General features: G+C 45.0%; 1 protein-coding gene across 1 annotated transcript in view; it reads left to right on the top strand.

Moving 5' to 3' along the window:
• The window catches only part of ATP7A (ATPase copper transporting alpha), a 1,086,974-nt gene that overhangs the window by 720,067 nt on the left and 350,864 nt on the right, over window positions 1-16,043 (top strand). Inside the window, exon 15 of the mRNA XM_069612588.1 lies at window positions 5,178-5,372. Coding sequence (XP_069468689.1) covers window positions 5,178-5,372 — 195 coding nt within the window. The remainder of the gene's footprint in view (window positions 1-5,177; window positions 5,373-16,043) is intronic.

Here is a 16,043-nt window from a genome sequence, read left to right on the forward strand (position 1 = left end):
AAGTCGGCACCCTAGTGAAAATGATTGCGTCCACATTAAGTAATGACATGGGTCGGTAGGACCCGCACGCCCGGGCGTAACCCCCCCCCCCCCCCCCCACCCTCCTTGGGATTCACTGTTATCAAGGTCCAGCTGAAGGACTCCGGGGCTATCCCCGTCTCCTGGGTACGATTAAACGGCTTCACTAAATGTGGGGCGAGCAGGCCTGTGAAAAACCTATAGAACCAGATTGTGAAAACCATCCTCCCCAAGTGCCTTCCCCACTTGAATCCTGCGAATCGCCAATAGAAGCATTTCCAAGTGAAATTTCCTGTCCACCATCTACACTTGCTCCTCCGACAGTGTAATCTCTCTCAAATATGGGTCTAGCTCCTACCTGTCAGCTCATGTCTCAGCAATATAGAGCCCTTAATAGAATCTTGTGAAACATACCTCTGTCCCAGCAAGGGACGTGTCAACCCACTCATCTGACCTGATGATTTCTTCGACCTACCGATCGACCCTCTGCCCCATAGCCGGATTGCTAGTAGCCCATCACCCCTGTCCCCCCTTCTCTTAATACTTTGCTTCAGGAATTGTAGCCACCGTACCACCTTCCCCTACTCCAGGGATTTCAATAGGCCTCGCCAGGTAGCCTTAGCCGCCTCCCAAACCGTGCAATAGTCCACCTCCCCCATATCGTTTTTACTGAAGTATTCTTTAATCTGTCTCCTCCTCCTGAAACCTCACGTCGTTACACCGCCAACGTGAATCCCGACCCTGCATCTCCTCTAAAGAGAAACCCATGTGAACCATATTGTGGTCTGTCCAACTAATCGGCACATGAGCACAATCAGGGGAGAAAGTATATTCCAGATCCTCGGGTGGAGTCATCTCCAAACATCCTGCAACCCACATATGTCTAGACAATCAAGCCCCATTGATCCACCACTGCCCCCTGCGTCCCCCCCCTCCAAACCCCAGGGTTCTCTTGTCTAGTTTGGGATCCACCCGCATATTAGTGTCTGTCCAAGTCACCCTTAACTTGTCCAATCAACTGGGCCAAAGTCTCCACCAAAAAAACCTTCTGTCCCTTGTTTGGTCAATATACCGTTGCAAATTACATCCATACACCGTCCCTTCTGCCACTTACTAGCAGGGCCCTCCCCTCCCGCCCTCTCCGAAATTCCTTAGCCACCAACCTACGTTTAGTCTGGGAATTTAGACCTTTCACTTTCAATGTCCCAACAGCCAATTGTTCCGCACTTTTCCCCCCCATATTACCTCCTACCGTTGCAATTGCCCCTTCCGTCTCGTCTCAAGCTGTCTGTAGCATACCCTGTCACCTGATTCCTTTGATCCCAAACCACCTCCTATGCTGCCCGACACCCCACAACCCCCATAGACATCAATCCCCCCCCACCCCAAACTCCCGAGACGCCCATCAAACACTCCCACCATGGAGAGAACACCAACCCCATCCCCATCTCCACATTCTAACACACAATGCGAACAAACAATAGGCATAACTAACATCCACCACCCCAGAGGTCCTAACATTCCCTTAATAGACGCAGTAGCATTTCCTCATTTCACTTCACTGGCGAGGGAGTATTGAGCCTTTGGAACTTCCAGGCCCTCGGGACACATTTACGTTGACTCGGGCCCCTCAATGCTTCCTGGCTCCCCGCCATCCCCACCCCCTCCCTATTCTTGTCGCTCTCCGAGAGGAGTCGGAGGAACTGGTCTGCCTATGTGCCTTTGGTAATATGGTAGTCCACCTCTTTGATCTCAAACACTAGCGCGACCGGAAATGTCCTCCTGTACCGTATACCCCTTGCCGACAACCAGGTCGTTGGAAGTAGACAGTCGCTGTGCCCGAGAGATGTTGATGAAATGTGTATGGTGTCCCCCTCATATTGAATATTACGCAGCCGTTTCGCCCTTTCCAGGACCGCAGCCTTCTCTGTGTACCAAGTATTTCACCGCCACCTATCTCAGGCCTCTGCCCCTGGCCATCCCTCCACGATGTGCTCTTTCGATCTCCACCTTCATTCCGCCTTTTTGGACAAACAGAGCATTAACTAGTGCCTTAACCGTCAGCACCACATCTTTGGCAGTCCCGCCCTGCTTCTCCTGAAGATTGTTCCTCCATTCCCTATTTACGCGGTCGTCCTATTTCAACTGATAATCCTCATCTTGTGTTTTGAGATCAGACCACCTCCCTTCGAACTTCATTTCCACAGGGTCTGTGCTTAGATGGTTATTTTGCATCCCTTCAAATTTGTTCTCCAGGACCTCAACCCTACCCCTCTGGTCCGAGTCAAGGCTTGCAGTTCTCTTTGCATAGCCCTAATCTCCTGCAGTATATCCTTTGTCCTCCTTCGTGGCAGGGGCCTTGGTGACACTCCCCACATCTGGTGGCGTCGGATCCACAGGGCCTCCACCCTTCATTGCCGCCAGTCTTCTCAACTGCTGCAGGCCGTCTATACCTCCCTTGACCTTTGCCACCAGCTTCAGCCCTGGCCAAGAGCCCCCACCAGTGTAGACACCTGCTTCTCACCGCTGAAGTTCAATGTTGAAGTCTCTCCCAGGTCGTGCACTCTGAATCCCAGGTCAATGCACAATAAGGGGCCTGGGACCACAGCCCCAGGATTCTTCACTCTATAAAACCAGACCTCCCTCGATATTCCCTGCATCTGCCACCAGAGCCACCAATCCTCCAAGTCTCGGCCACAACCCCAGGAAGCGTCCAATCTTCTCCACGGCTCACAGCACCTCCCAGCCCTGCTGCTGCTGTCCTCCGAGGCAATCTCTTTCTCTCCTCCGAGCTGTCCACTGGTGCCAGAGGCACACCACTCCCAATCCACCTCACCTCTTAGAATGTCACATGGAAGCACCCCCCAGCCAAAGTCCTGACCACAATACCAGACCAGCCTGCAGGCCTGGTAATCTCACTTTCCGAATGCCTGCCACTTCCAGGTCACCAGCGGTCTTTTTGCTAGTATCTGACTCAACTCCCCTGAGTGCCTGGCCCAATCCTATCTCCACTGCTGTCCGCTCTCTGACACCACTGGGCTCTGTTTTCCAACACTCAGGTCCAGAAGGCGACGGCTCTGCCCTGCACCTTCTTCCCGCTGCAGTGCTCTCCCGCTCCCTGCGTATGGGCCTGGTCTCTCCACTCCTGATAACTCGACGCATGGGGGACAGAGCACCAACCCCTGCCACTCCAGTAGTCTTCCTTCTTTAATCAGTCAGGGCCCACCTGGCCCGGAAAACCTGCAGGCACCCTGCAGAGTGAAGGCCCCTGCTGAGACTGCCTCCAGATCCCCGCAGCAAGGGACCTTGTTCAATGCATACCAATGGAGGGCCAGCTCCTGCCACTCGGGCGCTCCTATTCACCAACCTCCAGAGTCTGCCTCCTCCAACTGCAAGCACACCCTCCTGCTGTGGCCGCTCCAGGCCAATGCGATCCTTGAGGTTGCATGTCTCCAAGGAGGCCCCGCTGTCTCTCCTGTACCAGTGCGGGCCTGACACTCGCCGACACTGCGGTGCTCCGCAGTGAAGCCTGCTGCCAGAAAATCACTGTATACTTTCCACACACTGGGAATTAACAATGTGGGGTCCTGGGAGTCCCTCTGCCAGACATGAGTCCTGTTTACGAAAGACTTACCCAGAGTCTTTAGCTCACTATCTTTTCAGAGAGAAGAAATATCCCAAACATGTCAGTCTTTGTCCTGGCCTGGGGCAGTCCAGCACCAAAATGCTAGGCAATTCTCTGAACAAGAGTACCAACAGAAACCCCAGACATGTGTTTCTGTCTGGTTGGACCTCATCAGTTGGGTGGAGCTATGCCTCTCTAAGAATAGTGAGCAAAAGACTCTGGGTAAGGCTCTTGTAAGCCAGGTCTCGTCTGGCAGAGAGTCTCCCAGGACACCCCCCTTGTTATTTGCATATTTCAAGTAACTTTGGGTTTCACCCTAAGTTACTAGGGGAATCCAGACGTGGACCCCTTGCTCACTATTCTTAGAGAGGCACAGCTACACCCTACTGATGAGGTTCAACCAGACCGAAACACGTGTCTGGGGTTGCTGTGCGTAATCTTGTTCAGAGGAGAATTGCCTAGCATTTCGGTGCTGGACTGCCCCAGGGCAGAACAAAGACTGATATGTTTAGGATATTTCTCCTCTGTGAAAGATAGTGAGCTAAAGACTCTGGGTAAGGCCCTTGTAACCAGGACTCATGTCTGGCAGAGTGTCTCCCAGGACCCCCCTTGTTATTTCCACACACTGGGACCTCTGTGGCTGTTTCACATCTGAAATCTCACACCAATGTGCCTGATTGCTTTCAGGCCTCCATGGAGGACAGTGGTGTGCGGAGCGCCTCTAAAGCACAGCCATGCTGGTCCACGCCCCCCTGGTGGTCTCTTCACTTGGCTTTTTAAACTTCCCGGACACAGGTATGATATGGCATTTATAACGTGCCTATACACAAGTGTTTCACGTGTGTATGAGCAACTGCTAGAATGCTCACTGTGCTTGTGGCTTTCCTCATTCTGCATTGTTCATTTCCGATTCCTCTTCCACATCGAAGTACCTTGGTCATTCTGGGAAAGGAAGTCCAGTTTTTGGAATCGATTCAGAAAACTTGAATAAACATTTTCAGTAGGCTTACATGGTGAATGACTCTTGGGTGAATGATGGGTGGAACTGGAGAGGGTGATCTCCATATTCTTCCTGGGAGAAGGAGTGGGCATATAACAATAGGCCATGAGGGTATTCGATATGGGAGGGTTATTTTCAAGAGGAAATGGGGGATACCATGTCCCACCCGATGAAGCCATGAAATCTCCCATGAGGATGTCTTCCCCTCCAACCCCCCGCCCCCCATGTGGTCCTCCCACATATAGAAGCCCCCAGAGTCACGATCAAGTAGCGGCTTCTGTCCCCTGGCCACATGGGAGGAGGTCACTGCAAGGAAATCGATGATGACCCCATCAGATTCGTCAGAGTATCCAGTATTAGGCTGATGTAGAATTTGAAGGGGGTCTGTATTTAACCTTTTAGAATGATGTATGGATACCATTCGATAGATGTGAAGATGATCACTTTCAGAATTGAGTACATACAACTTAAGATACATGCTTCTGTTTTCAGAGTTGAAGTTTACAGCTTTTCATTTCTCCATTTTTTTTACAGGGCTACAATAAAAGCATCTCCCGTACAGAAGTGATTATTCGCTTTGCTTTCCAAGCAGCCATCACTGTTCTGTGCATTGCGTGCCCCTGTGCACTGGGGCTGGCTACCCCAACTGCGGTGATGGTGGGTACTGGGGTTGGAGCTCAGAATGGGATCCTCATTAAAGGAGGGGAACCGTTGGAGATGGCACATAAGGTAAGCTGAAAGGTTGTATGTTTTTAGAGTAATATTTGTTGTTCAAATGCATCATCTGTTTTATTTGCCAACTGTGAAGGCATCATGAAGCAAGACACAGATAACAGATTCAAAGGTCAAACAAAATAGTTTTAACTCAAATGTCAGGATGGTTGAAGGCCTAACTTGCCCTACACTAATGTGGGATTTCCCTACCTCAACAAATCTGAGTCAGAAAGTTGAATTTAAGTCTAGCTGTGTCCAAAACCTATCCTTACCCTTACAACTAAACCTAAACAATGTGTAGGGATGTCAACCACAAATTAAATAGTGTTCCAACATAAAGTTCTGAGCTTCTTCCAGCTCTTGGCTTGCTTTCCAGCTCCCCTTCCCCAAGTTCAAGACTGTTACACAAAGTCTTGGGGTTCCCTTCCCAAAGAAGACACCACAGTTCCAAAAGGGCCTCAAAGATCCCTTCCTTGAGGCAACAACTATGTTAATAAGGTCTTATGTTTACCTTTCCCAAGACGACAGCTTGTCCAGCTTGCCAAATCACACTTAGTTCCAGTCTCTTAATATTCAAAGCCAGATCCAGGATGAACTTTACTCTCCTTCTGTTTTCTTGACAGTTTATACTGACTGCTTTCTTCTGCTTCATTTAAGCAATCACTTTCATACGTGCGGCTTTGTTATCTGTATGTTTAACTTTCACAGGTAGGGTATCCCCGGTCTAGGTGCAGTTGTTGGACCCCACGGTCCACCCATTACAGGTCACGCAACTGGGAACCCTAGAATTCCTTGCCCACACAGGTTTCTTTTCTACTGCTCCGCACACATGTCTCCGTAGTATTGAGAAATGCTTTGCCCGGCTTCTCTCCTCCTGCTGGTCTCTCCTTCCTGAACGGCGGCTCCACCTTTTATGCACCTGCAACTATTTAACAGGTTGCAGGTGTGTCATCAAGCCCAGTTGCCTGACCTTAAATATTGGTGTTCCCTGGACCCTTGCAGTCTTCAGGCCTCTTCTTCGTCTCCGTACCAGAGTGGTGAAATGACATGTTGGTGTGTACCACTCCTAGTCGCCTCTCCCTCGTCCAACCTCGTCCTAGTACTAAAGTGGTATGAATGAGGGGAAATGAAGGGAAGTGGTTTGCAGCAGCCTATGAAGGCAAGGGGAGCGTAAGGTTGGTTATCCCAAGGAAAAGGGGATACCATGTCTTTCCTGCGGACATCCTCTTCCCCAATCCCCAAGGACCCTCCACCCAGGTGATCCTCCCTTGCATGTCCACCCACAGGGTCAGGATCAAAAAAAGATGGCCTTTCCCTGGCCACGTGAGAAGAGAATCCAAAAGGAGTAGTTCTGAGGATACCCTCCGGATGCTCACATAACCTATATTTTTTTCATTGAAAATGTTCTGTCAGAAATCAATAGCTAATTTTCCCAATCTGGGTTTAATTATCATCAGCATTCACCTTTACAAATAGACCTGTAAAACATTTGAGACGGAAATCCTGAAGTAAAATAGCAAACATTTTTGCACTGTTGTTTTTAGTAATACATACATCTTTGGATAGCAAACAAGGAAACTTGACAATCATTTTGAAAGTAGTCTGTTAAAATAATAAGAGGAACCTCGATCACACAGCTTTATTTAATATTGAAATTAAATGGGATAGCTGATGGAACAGTAAGACTCCTGGAGATCAGTAGGACAATGTAGGCCACAACAGCTACTACAATGGTTGTGATTCATTACTTCAAGCTACCATTATTGTGTGGCTGTAATTCATTACTTTTGTAACGCCTCACCACTAGTGGGCTTAATACGTTTGAGTTCTTGATGTGCCCTTGAGGGTCAAAGATAGAAGCACAACACGCATCAAGGAGGACTCCATGCATAAGGCACCAGCATAGCGTGATTAGATACGTAGAAATTGTAATTACAGAGGTCAATGTGGAGAGTGTCTGTCTCTTTCTGGCCCAAAATGACTACTGCTGGAGTTGCCCAACCTAGCACCAGGGTAGAGGAAGGTTGCCACCATAGATGAGATGAGCTTTGGTGGTTGGAGTAGCGAATCTATTTCTCCCCAGAGTTAGTGAAAGGATTATTGTGCTTATGTTTGATTGTTGTTACCCTGCAACAGGGCTTGGAGCAGGCATGCATACAACGTGATAATGTCAAGCCAGAACTCTGTGTGTGCGTGTCTGTGTCCGTGCTATCTCTCTGGCTGATAAATGGGCTACATTTTTCCTGCGAGAACATATGCAAAGACCAGGTTTCCTGAGAGGACTGGGGAGTGGGTGCTTGGAGTTCTTTTGATCCCCAGGCAGATAGGACCCTGAAAATTATGTTTTAGGGCCTCACTAACCGACAGGGTTAGAAGAACACTTCAAGAATGGACATCAGATGTGGTTGTTAATATAGAAGGAATGCCAGGTCATGCACCATGGTTTGGTTACCCTTACCATAGTATATCATTTGGAAACAAGGTTGAGCCCCATCTTGCGGCTCGTGCATGCCGAATGTATGATCTGCGAAATAGCACGGGGGTGCAGCTAGGAAAATGTTACAACCACAGACAGGATTCAGGCCAATTGCGCCTCACTCTATGGTTAATTAGAAGTAAAAATGAAACTAAATTCAAAAAGTTTCTAGTGTTTATAGTTTTGACAAGTGTTTAACGCTTTGTTGCCAACACATGTTTCAACCTCCTTCCGAGGTCCTCTTCGGGGCTACAATACCATTCCCATTGTCACATAATTGCACAAAGACATACTGTACATAGATTGAATACATTACAGTTCCGGTAATAGTGTACACATACAAGAACATACCCAAAATCACAAGACGCATCAAACGAAAGATTAAACAATACGAACCAACAGCCGGCCCACAAATGGTTTGGGGGTAAACGGGTGTGAGAAAAAACATACATTGGAATAGGTTAACAATCATCAAAATTGATAGTTGACATATTAGTCTCACCCTACTAACCCAATAACATAGCATTTCTCAACTCAACAAGGTTGCACTAACACCCAATTCACCAGGCGCTGACCACCACCACAACGCACCAGCTTAAAGATCTATGGTCTGTGATCCCTTACTACCGTAAAAAGTGGTTATCCTCTAATTTAGCCAGCCTAATCCATAGTGTGCTACCAACTGTCACCTAATACACTAATTAAGTATCCATAGTTACCGTTCACTATAATTGCTCTATTGAGGCTTGTTCCAGCTAGTCACTCCTGTGAAGGTAATCACACACTCCAACTCCCCATTCACAATAATAAAAGGGAAAAATGGCATCCCCTCTTTTCATACCAAATTTCCTGAATCGCTTGCATACACTCTAGCCCTTTCGAAAATCACAATGTAATTTTCTTCAACCCGCTGGCCATCAGTGTTATCTCTTCTGACTTTTTCAATATTCTGTCAGTATTTTGTCTATTTCTCAGGCGAGAAGAGCACAACACCTAACAAAAATGAGTCCCTGGTGAGCACAAACCATTACCTGGGTAACACCCATATTTTAAGTCATGTCAGTTACCTTGGTATTACCAATAAAACAGCTTCCTGGTCGCTATCCTCTATATTTATATTGTTCCTTTGACGATCCACATCGGTCCTCAGACTTCCATCTATAACAAATGCCTGAATTAGTCTCAATGCATCACAGTACCTAATACAGTCATATATTCACGCACTAGTGCCTTAACAATACTTCTATTCTTAATATAAGGATCTTAGATGGTTCATAGACATAATTTCGAATACAAAATATTCGAAAGTCAAAAAGTCGAAAAAAAAATGTCGAATTTTTTTTTAATGACGTTTTTTTTTTGAAATGGGGGATTTCCCCCCAACCCACCTTTTTTTAATTTTTACCTATTTTTTCTCAGAAACTAGAGCCAAAAAAAATATCGAAAAAAAAAACAATTCGACATTTTTGTTTTTGACATTTTTGATTCGACTTTTTTTACTTTCGAAATTATGTTTTCGAAATTATGACTGGACACCATCTTAGATCAGCAGTTATTATCTTAATGCCTATAAAACGTAGATCCTCCTCTCTTTCCATTTGGTGGCATTCCTGCCAATGCAGAATTCTCCAAAATGGGTAATTTCCCTTACCTACTGAGTCCCTCAGCAGCTTTGCTGGATTTCTAGGGTTTATTTTTTTCACCTGGTAAGAGTGTGAGCCTTTTTCCCACTCTTATGTGTGTTTTGCTGTGTGTGCTTTTACCATTTGTGTGATCTTGGGCTCTGGAGCCTCACCTACTCCATGGGCATCATCTTTTTGTTTGTTACACGGCACCTTCAGTGCAGTGACACAGGGGTGTCTTTCAGACTTCCCACTGACTCCATTTTTCTGGGACTGACTACTGTCTCCCAGAAACATGTAAAGTTGCATTAACTTTATATAGTCTCTTTAAGCCACAGATCCAGTACACCCCATCTTACATGGAGTATTGGAAAGGGTTAATTCTTATCCCTTTTTTTCTGTTTCTCTTGGAGCACTTTTCCGCTCCCTTTTCATCAAGACTTGGCTGGTGGCAGTGGTAAGTACCCTATTTTTCATACCGCGGTTATCTTAAATAACCATGGTATTGTTTTAGGCTATTTTATTAGCCTTGAACATAAACCCGCTTGACCAAATATATTTTATTTCGGCTCCGGTGGGTTTATTCACCATTTCTTTTTGTAAAAGTCTTTCTCGTGTTTTACTCTGCGCACCAAACCAGGTTTGGTCCCTTTGTTCGCCGTCTTTTCGCGGGCTTCTGCACAGAAGCCCTCCTTAAGGCGCCTGAAAGCCTGGGTAGGCAGGATGTAAGGGAGGGGGTTTTAGGACCCCTGCCATGGGTTCCCTTCGTAACCCAAGTCGCACTCCTGTTTGATTGGCTGGGTGACTGTCCTTGCCGGGACAGCCACCCTGCTGTGTGATTGACAGCCAGGCTGTGTGAATGGGGAAAACTGCATAGAAAGCAGGTCTCTGGGACTGGAAAGGCAGAGTCACCACTGGAACGAAAGAACAGACAAGGAGCTGACAGAAGAGGACCCCTACGACGACTGAACCGCTCGGTGAAGCTCTGCTGCAGGTCCGAATCTTCAGAATCCGACGACAAGAGAGGATCCTCCAGGAATCTTCTTCCCTTGAGCTGGTGGGACCAACCAGTTTGCCCAAACTTCAAGCAAGGACCCCTCCTCTGGTCGAATTCTTTGTACAGAGCTACAGTGGGCCGGATAGCCAGGAAGGTCGGACCCTGCTAGGGTTTTAAAGAGCGCACCTTTTATTCGTTGCTTTGCTCTGCTGCTGGTTTCTTCCCTGGGTAGTGCAGGACCCTCCAGTCTTCCTACTTCGTGTCAGTCTGACAGTCGCTTCAGGAACCGTGAGCCTGCAGGAACTACCAGGAATGTCCGCCTCAGCTACAGCTCCCTCTCCGTTTTAAGGTATTGTGCAAATCCGGTTGTTTGTTTCGTTCAGCCGCGGGGAAAGTGTGCGAAATCTTTCTTCAATCTGAGGGCTTGTCCTTCTCTTCTCTTTGAACTAACTTTTCTGCTTACCTACTCCGTCCGGAACTCGTGGCACGAACTTTGCAGCAAACTACCCTGAACCGTGTGATCTTGAGCAAAAGACTTTTGACCTAGTGATTTTGGCCCTAAGCCTTTTTTCCTTGATTCTATCACTGTAGTTCCTCTTGCTCAATTGTCCTGATTACTTACCTGTTGGTGTGGTTCAATTTCTATTAATGGTGTCATTCCCTCCCTTTTTAAATAGCCGGAGTGCCATTTTGTTCCGACTTCATTTTGTGAGCTTAACTTGTCTGGAACTTATTGAGAGTAGTGTGGTGTATTAAGAGTGTGATTTTTAGACTGCATTAAAATAGTGAAATGTTATACAACTGAAGACTAAATGCATGTATTTTCTTTTACTTGAAAACCATGAAAACCTCAGTGTTTGTTTGAATCATAGTAATTGCTGTCCGTTGTGTAACTATTTGATACTGCTCACTTACTCTTGAGATAAGTCTTGCTGCTCAGCCATCGCTACCACTTTAACTGTTTAGTACAGGATTGTACCAAAGGTGAATTTGTACTGTCACTTGTAGTCTTAATTGTGTGGTGTTCCCAAAGGGTACTGCATATAATTCTGCTTGACAGCACTCATAATGTAAGCTTAGGATCCTATTTATTTAATTTTCTAAGATGTTCCCGAATACGGGTCCATACCTCTCCAATTGTACTTCCCACATAGCTCAGTCCACAGACTCACACGATTCAGTACACCACATGCGTGGTTCGACAGTTCATAAACTCTTCAATCTTAAACTCTTCATCCATATTGATTGCGACACTCTTACACTCTTTAGTGTAGGTACACATGTTACAAGTTCCACATGTATAGAAGCCAACCAAATTTAGATTCAGCCATGTCTTGCTTGGTTCCAAAGGTTTCATAACAGGAGGACTCAGTTGACGTCTGATCGTTGGTGCCCTAGTATACACCACATTTGGCTTGTCAGAAATATAGTTCTTCAAATCTGGTTCCAAAGTTAGAATGTTCCAATGTTTCCTTAGTAACCTATACAATATATCACTTTCGGCACTATATTGGGTAATCGCCTGAACCACATCACAATCTTGTTTACTTCTACTTTTGCGTTTAAGGAGATCCTGTCTGTTAATATTAATGCTTTTGCTTCTGGCCTTGCCCAATCTAGTTACTGCATAACCTCGCTCCAGAAACCTTTTTGTCTAGTTTCCTACATTTCTTCTTAAATTACTCCTGCTCTCTACAGTTCCTTCTAGCCCTTATGTTTGCCTGTTGGGATATTTTGGATAACACTCAGTTTATAACAGCTACTTGCCAATAGCAAAGAGTTTACCTCTTTAGATTTCCTAAATGTTTTTGGCATAACCGTATGTCCTTTAACATATAGGAGAACGTCAAGAAAGTCTATTTGCATCGGGTGTACATTACTCATGAACTCCATTGCAAAGTCATTCTGGTTAAGGTAACTCACAAAATCCATTAACCTGCTTTAGCTGCCCTGCAAAAGCCAAACTAGAAAAACATAGCCAATGTAGCTCTCCCAAAGTTTGATCCGAGGTCTAAAGGGGTTCTTCGAATATACATAGATATTCTCAAAGTATCCCATAAAGAGGTTTGTAAGCGACAAGGCATAATTTGCCCCCATTGCTACCCTTCGGGTCTGCTGATATAAATCACCATTGAATAAAAATGTTATTCTGCAACGTAAAATTCGACATCTCAAGCTGATTTGCCAGCATGTGCTTTCTATTGTTTTCAATGCCAGGTGATTGTTTTTTGTGTGCAATGCTTTCACAACGATTGTAACAAAGCACAATTCCACTCCCCTTTTAAAACATTCTAACATTTGCAATAAGTGCATGGTGACCCTCAAGAAAAACAAGCAAGCTCTGACCTCGCTCAAGCAGGATGAACAGATCATAATTAAACTAGCAGATAATGGAGGAAATGTGATTATGGACAGGGCGGACTATATTAGAATGGCTGAAAATCATTTGAAGTTGCCAGGCTGTTATGGAAAATTCAGACTAATCGCTTGAATGAAATCATGATGGAAGCAGATGAAATGCTAGACAAATGGTTTCATATTGAACTTAACAGAGGAGGATAAAAGATGTGAAAGCCGTTATTGAACTCACTCACTTCATATTTGGGCAATTCGGTCTATCAAAGAGGAAATAGTACTTATCTGCACTGCTTCCGTCTTGTTTAGGGCACATGCTAAGCTGCACATGGTTTGTTTATGGTAATCGTCACGTATGTTTGACACACAGCGTCTGACGTTGTAAATGTGCAAAGGTATTTGTAGTCGCGCGGAAGAACTGGCACCCCAAGGATTACCGTAACCCTGCAGAAAGATCTCTTATATTAAGACTATAAGTACATTTAAGGCACTAGTGGGGGAATATATGACTGTATTAGGTACTGTGACAAATTGAGACTGATTCAGGCATTTGTTATAGACGGAAGAAGTGCGAGGACCGTTGTGGATCGTCAAAGGAACACTATAAATATAGATTATAGTGACCAGGAAGCTGTTGTATTGGGAATACCAAGGTAACTGGCATGACTTAAAATATGGGTGTTACCCGGGTTATGGTTTGTGCTCACCAGCATTAGGATGGACTCATTTTTGTTTGGTGTTGTGCTCTTCTCCCCTGAGAAATAGACGGAATATTGAGAAAGTGAGAAGAGATAACTCTGTGATGGACAGCGGGTTGAAGAAAATTTCAATTGCTTGCGTACACTCTAGCCCTTTGGAAGTCAAAATCTGGTAATTTGGTATAAACAGAGGGGGGGGTACTATCTTTCCCTTTTATTATTGTGAATGGGGAGTTGGAGTGTGTGTGATTATCTTCACAGGAGTGACTAGAGTATTTAGAGGGACTCTGAATAAGCCTCAATACAGCAACTATAGTGTACAGTAACTATGGATACTTGTTTAGTGGATTAGGTGGCAGGTGGTAGCACACTATGGATTAGGCTGGCTATGTCCGGAGATACCACTCTTTAGGGAGATAAGGGATCATGGGCCACAGATATTTAAGCTGGTGCGTTATGGTGGTGACCAACACCTAGTGAAGTGGGTGTTAGTGCAAACTTGTTGAGTTGAGAAATGGTTTGTTACTGGGTTAGGGGAGACTAATATGTCAACTATCAATTTTGATGATTGTCAACCTATTCCAATGTATGTTTTTTCTCGCACCTGTTGACCCCAAACAATTTGTGGACCAGCTGTGTGTTCGTATTGTTTAATCTTTCGTTTGTGTCTTTTGATTTTGGGTATGTACTTGTATGTGTACACTGTTACTGGAACTGTAATGTATTAAATCTATGTACAGTATGTCTTTGTGCAATTATGGGACTATGGAATGGTATTCTAGCCCTGAAGAGGACCTCGGAAGGAGGTCTAAACACGTGTTGGCAACAAACTATTACAAAACACTTGTCAAAACTAGAAAATTAGTTTAATTTGTACTTCTAATTAACCATAAGGTGTGGCGCAATTGTCCTGGATCCTTTCTGTGGATGTAATAATCTAGTTGCATAGGGTTAGGAGTCACTTTTCCAGACTGGTGCTTGCCTCCCTTTAACTTGGAAAGATTGGTGTGGTTTAATATGGTAAGAGGAAGCTCAGTGAAGGACTTACGCACTCTGTGAATAGGACGTAGGAAAAAGTTGTGTTGCGCCTAAAAACGGCGTTCTCCCCACCATGGTAGATGGAGAGTTGGAGTAAAATCTTTGGGGTTGGGCATGCTTTCATTCCCAGAGCGATATCCCAAATGAAATAAGAATGGTCTCATTGCAGTTGGACATCAGAGTTTCCCGCATGATGATGTTAAATGTAAATGTTTGAATAGTTGATATGCGTCTAGTTCATGTTTTTGATTGGTTTGCAAAGCATGTAATGCAGGCACTTGAGTGTTTGGCACTTAAGCAAAAAGCGTGTGGGCCTTGCTGAACTCCAGCATAACAATTTGTTGTTGCAAAAGCTAGGGTAGAGAGAAATGTTGTAAGCTCCAGCATGGGGGTATTGTTGAGGCATGATTGGGTATTGCAGACACCAAAGGTGCGAAAAAGCAAGTGCCTAGCTTGTGGAATCGAACAAGAAGGTTGGAATTTAAACTGGTTAAAAGTACATAATGTTTTACTTTTTAAGAATAGGAGGTATATATTTCTATTGCATGAAGCAGAGCAATCCCATAACCTTGTCTATATTATAATGAATTATAATGAAGGGGATACTTTTCTACTGCAAAATTCTAAGCTCTACTTTATAACTATAAAGGAAATCTGATTCTGCCATTGAGCAAGCATGTTTTGGCTGTTCTTGTTCACAGATCAGCAAATGCCCTTCTAACATGCTTTCAGATTCTTTGCCTTTATTCTTGCCTTTTGAAACCTCTGATTGCTGTTTTAATGATGCTCCAAAAATGGATGTTGCTGCATGTATTGAGTTTAGCCAGACCTGAGGCACCATCATAAATCAGTGAATGGTTTACATTATTTTACACTAAAACCTACACGGGACGAAGGTGAAAGTCAGAATTCCGAAGGGGGGCATTATTTGTACATCTTTCCCATGGTGCAGTAATAAACAGGCAACCAAATGTACCATCTTGCGCATATGATGGAACATCTATAACTGATCTTTGATTAATCTGGCAATGTCATCACTCCTTTTCCGGAGGTAGCCTCTCCCCATCTACCCAGAGGAAAGCAACCGCTACTGAGTATTTCATTTCATCATCTGACAGAAGTCCACGTTTGTGCCATTTAGTAAGCAGGGTGTTAGCTTCTGTTAGGATTTCATTTGTTGGGTTTTTGTTCACAGTGTCATAACAGCCAGGGGTGGCCAGGTGATTGCAGGCCATTTGTACATAGTCAGTTCTCTCCATTATGACCACTTTGCCCCCCTTGTCAGCTTCCTTGATTATGATTTTGTTATTGTCTTGCCAGTCGCTTCTGACTGGTAATGTTAGCTCTTCCTCCTTGGTGTTTAGTTCTCATGCGGTCCTCTAGTGCTTGGAGGTCTCTTGTCACTGCCTGGTTGAAAATTCCTATTGCATTGTCTACTTGTAGGTTGGGAGTGAATTTAGATTTTGCTTTCATTTCCGGTATTTTCAAATTACTTTCCTC

Source organism: Ambystoma mexicanum, chromosome 5p (assembly GCF_040938575.1).
Source record: "Ambystoma mexicanum isolate Mex_15411 chromosome 5p, UKY_AmexF1_1, whole genome shotgun sequence".
NCBI lineage: Eukaryota > Metazoa > Chordata > Amphibia > Caudata > Ambystomatidae > Ambystoma > Ambystoma mexicanum.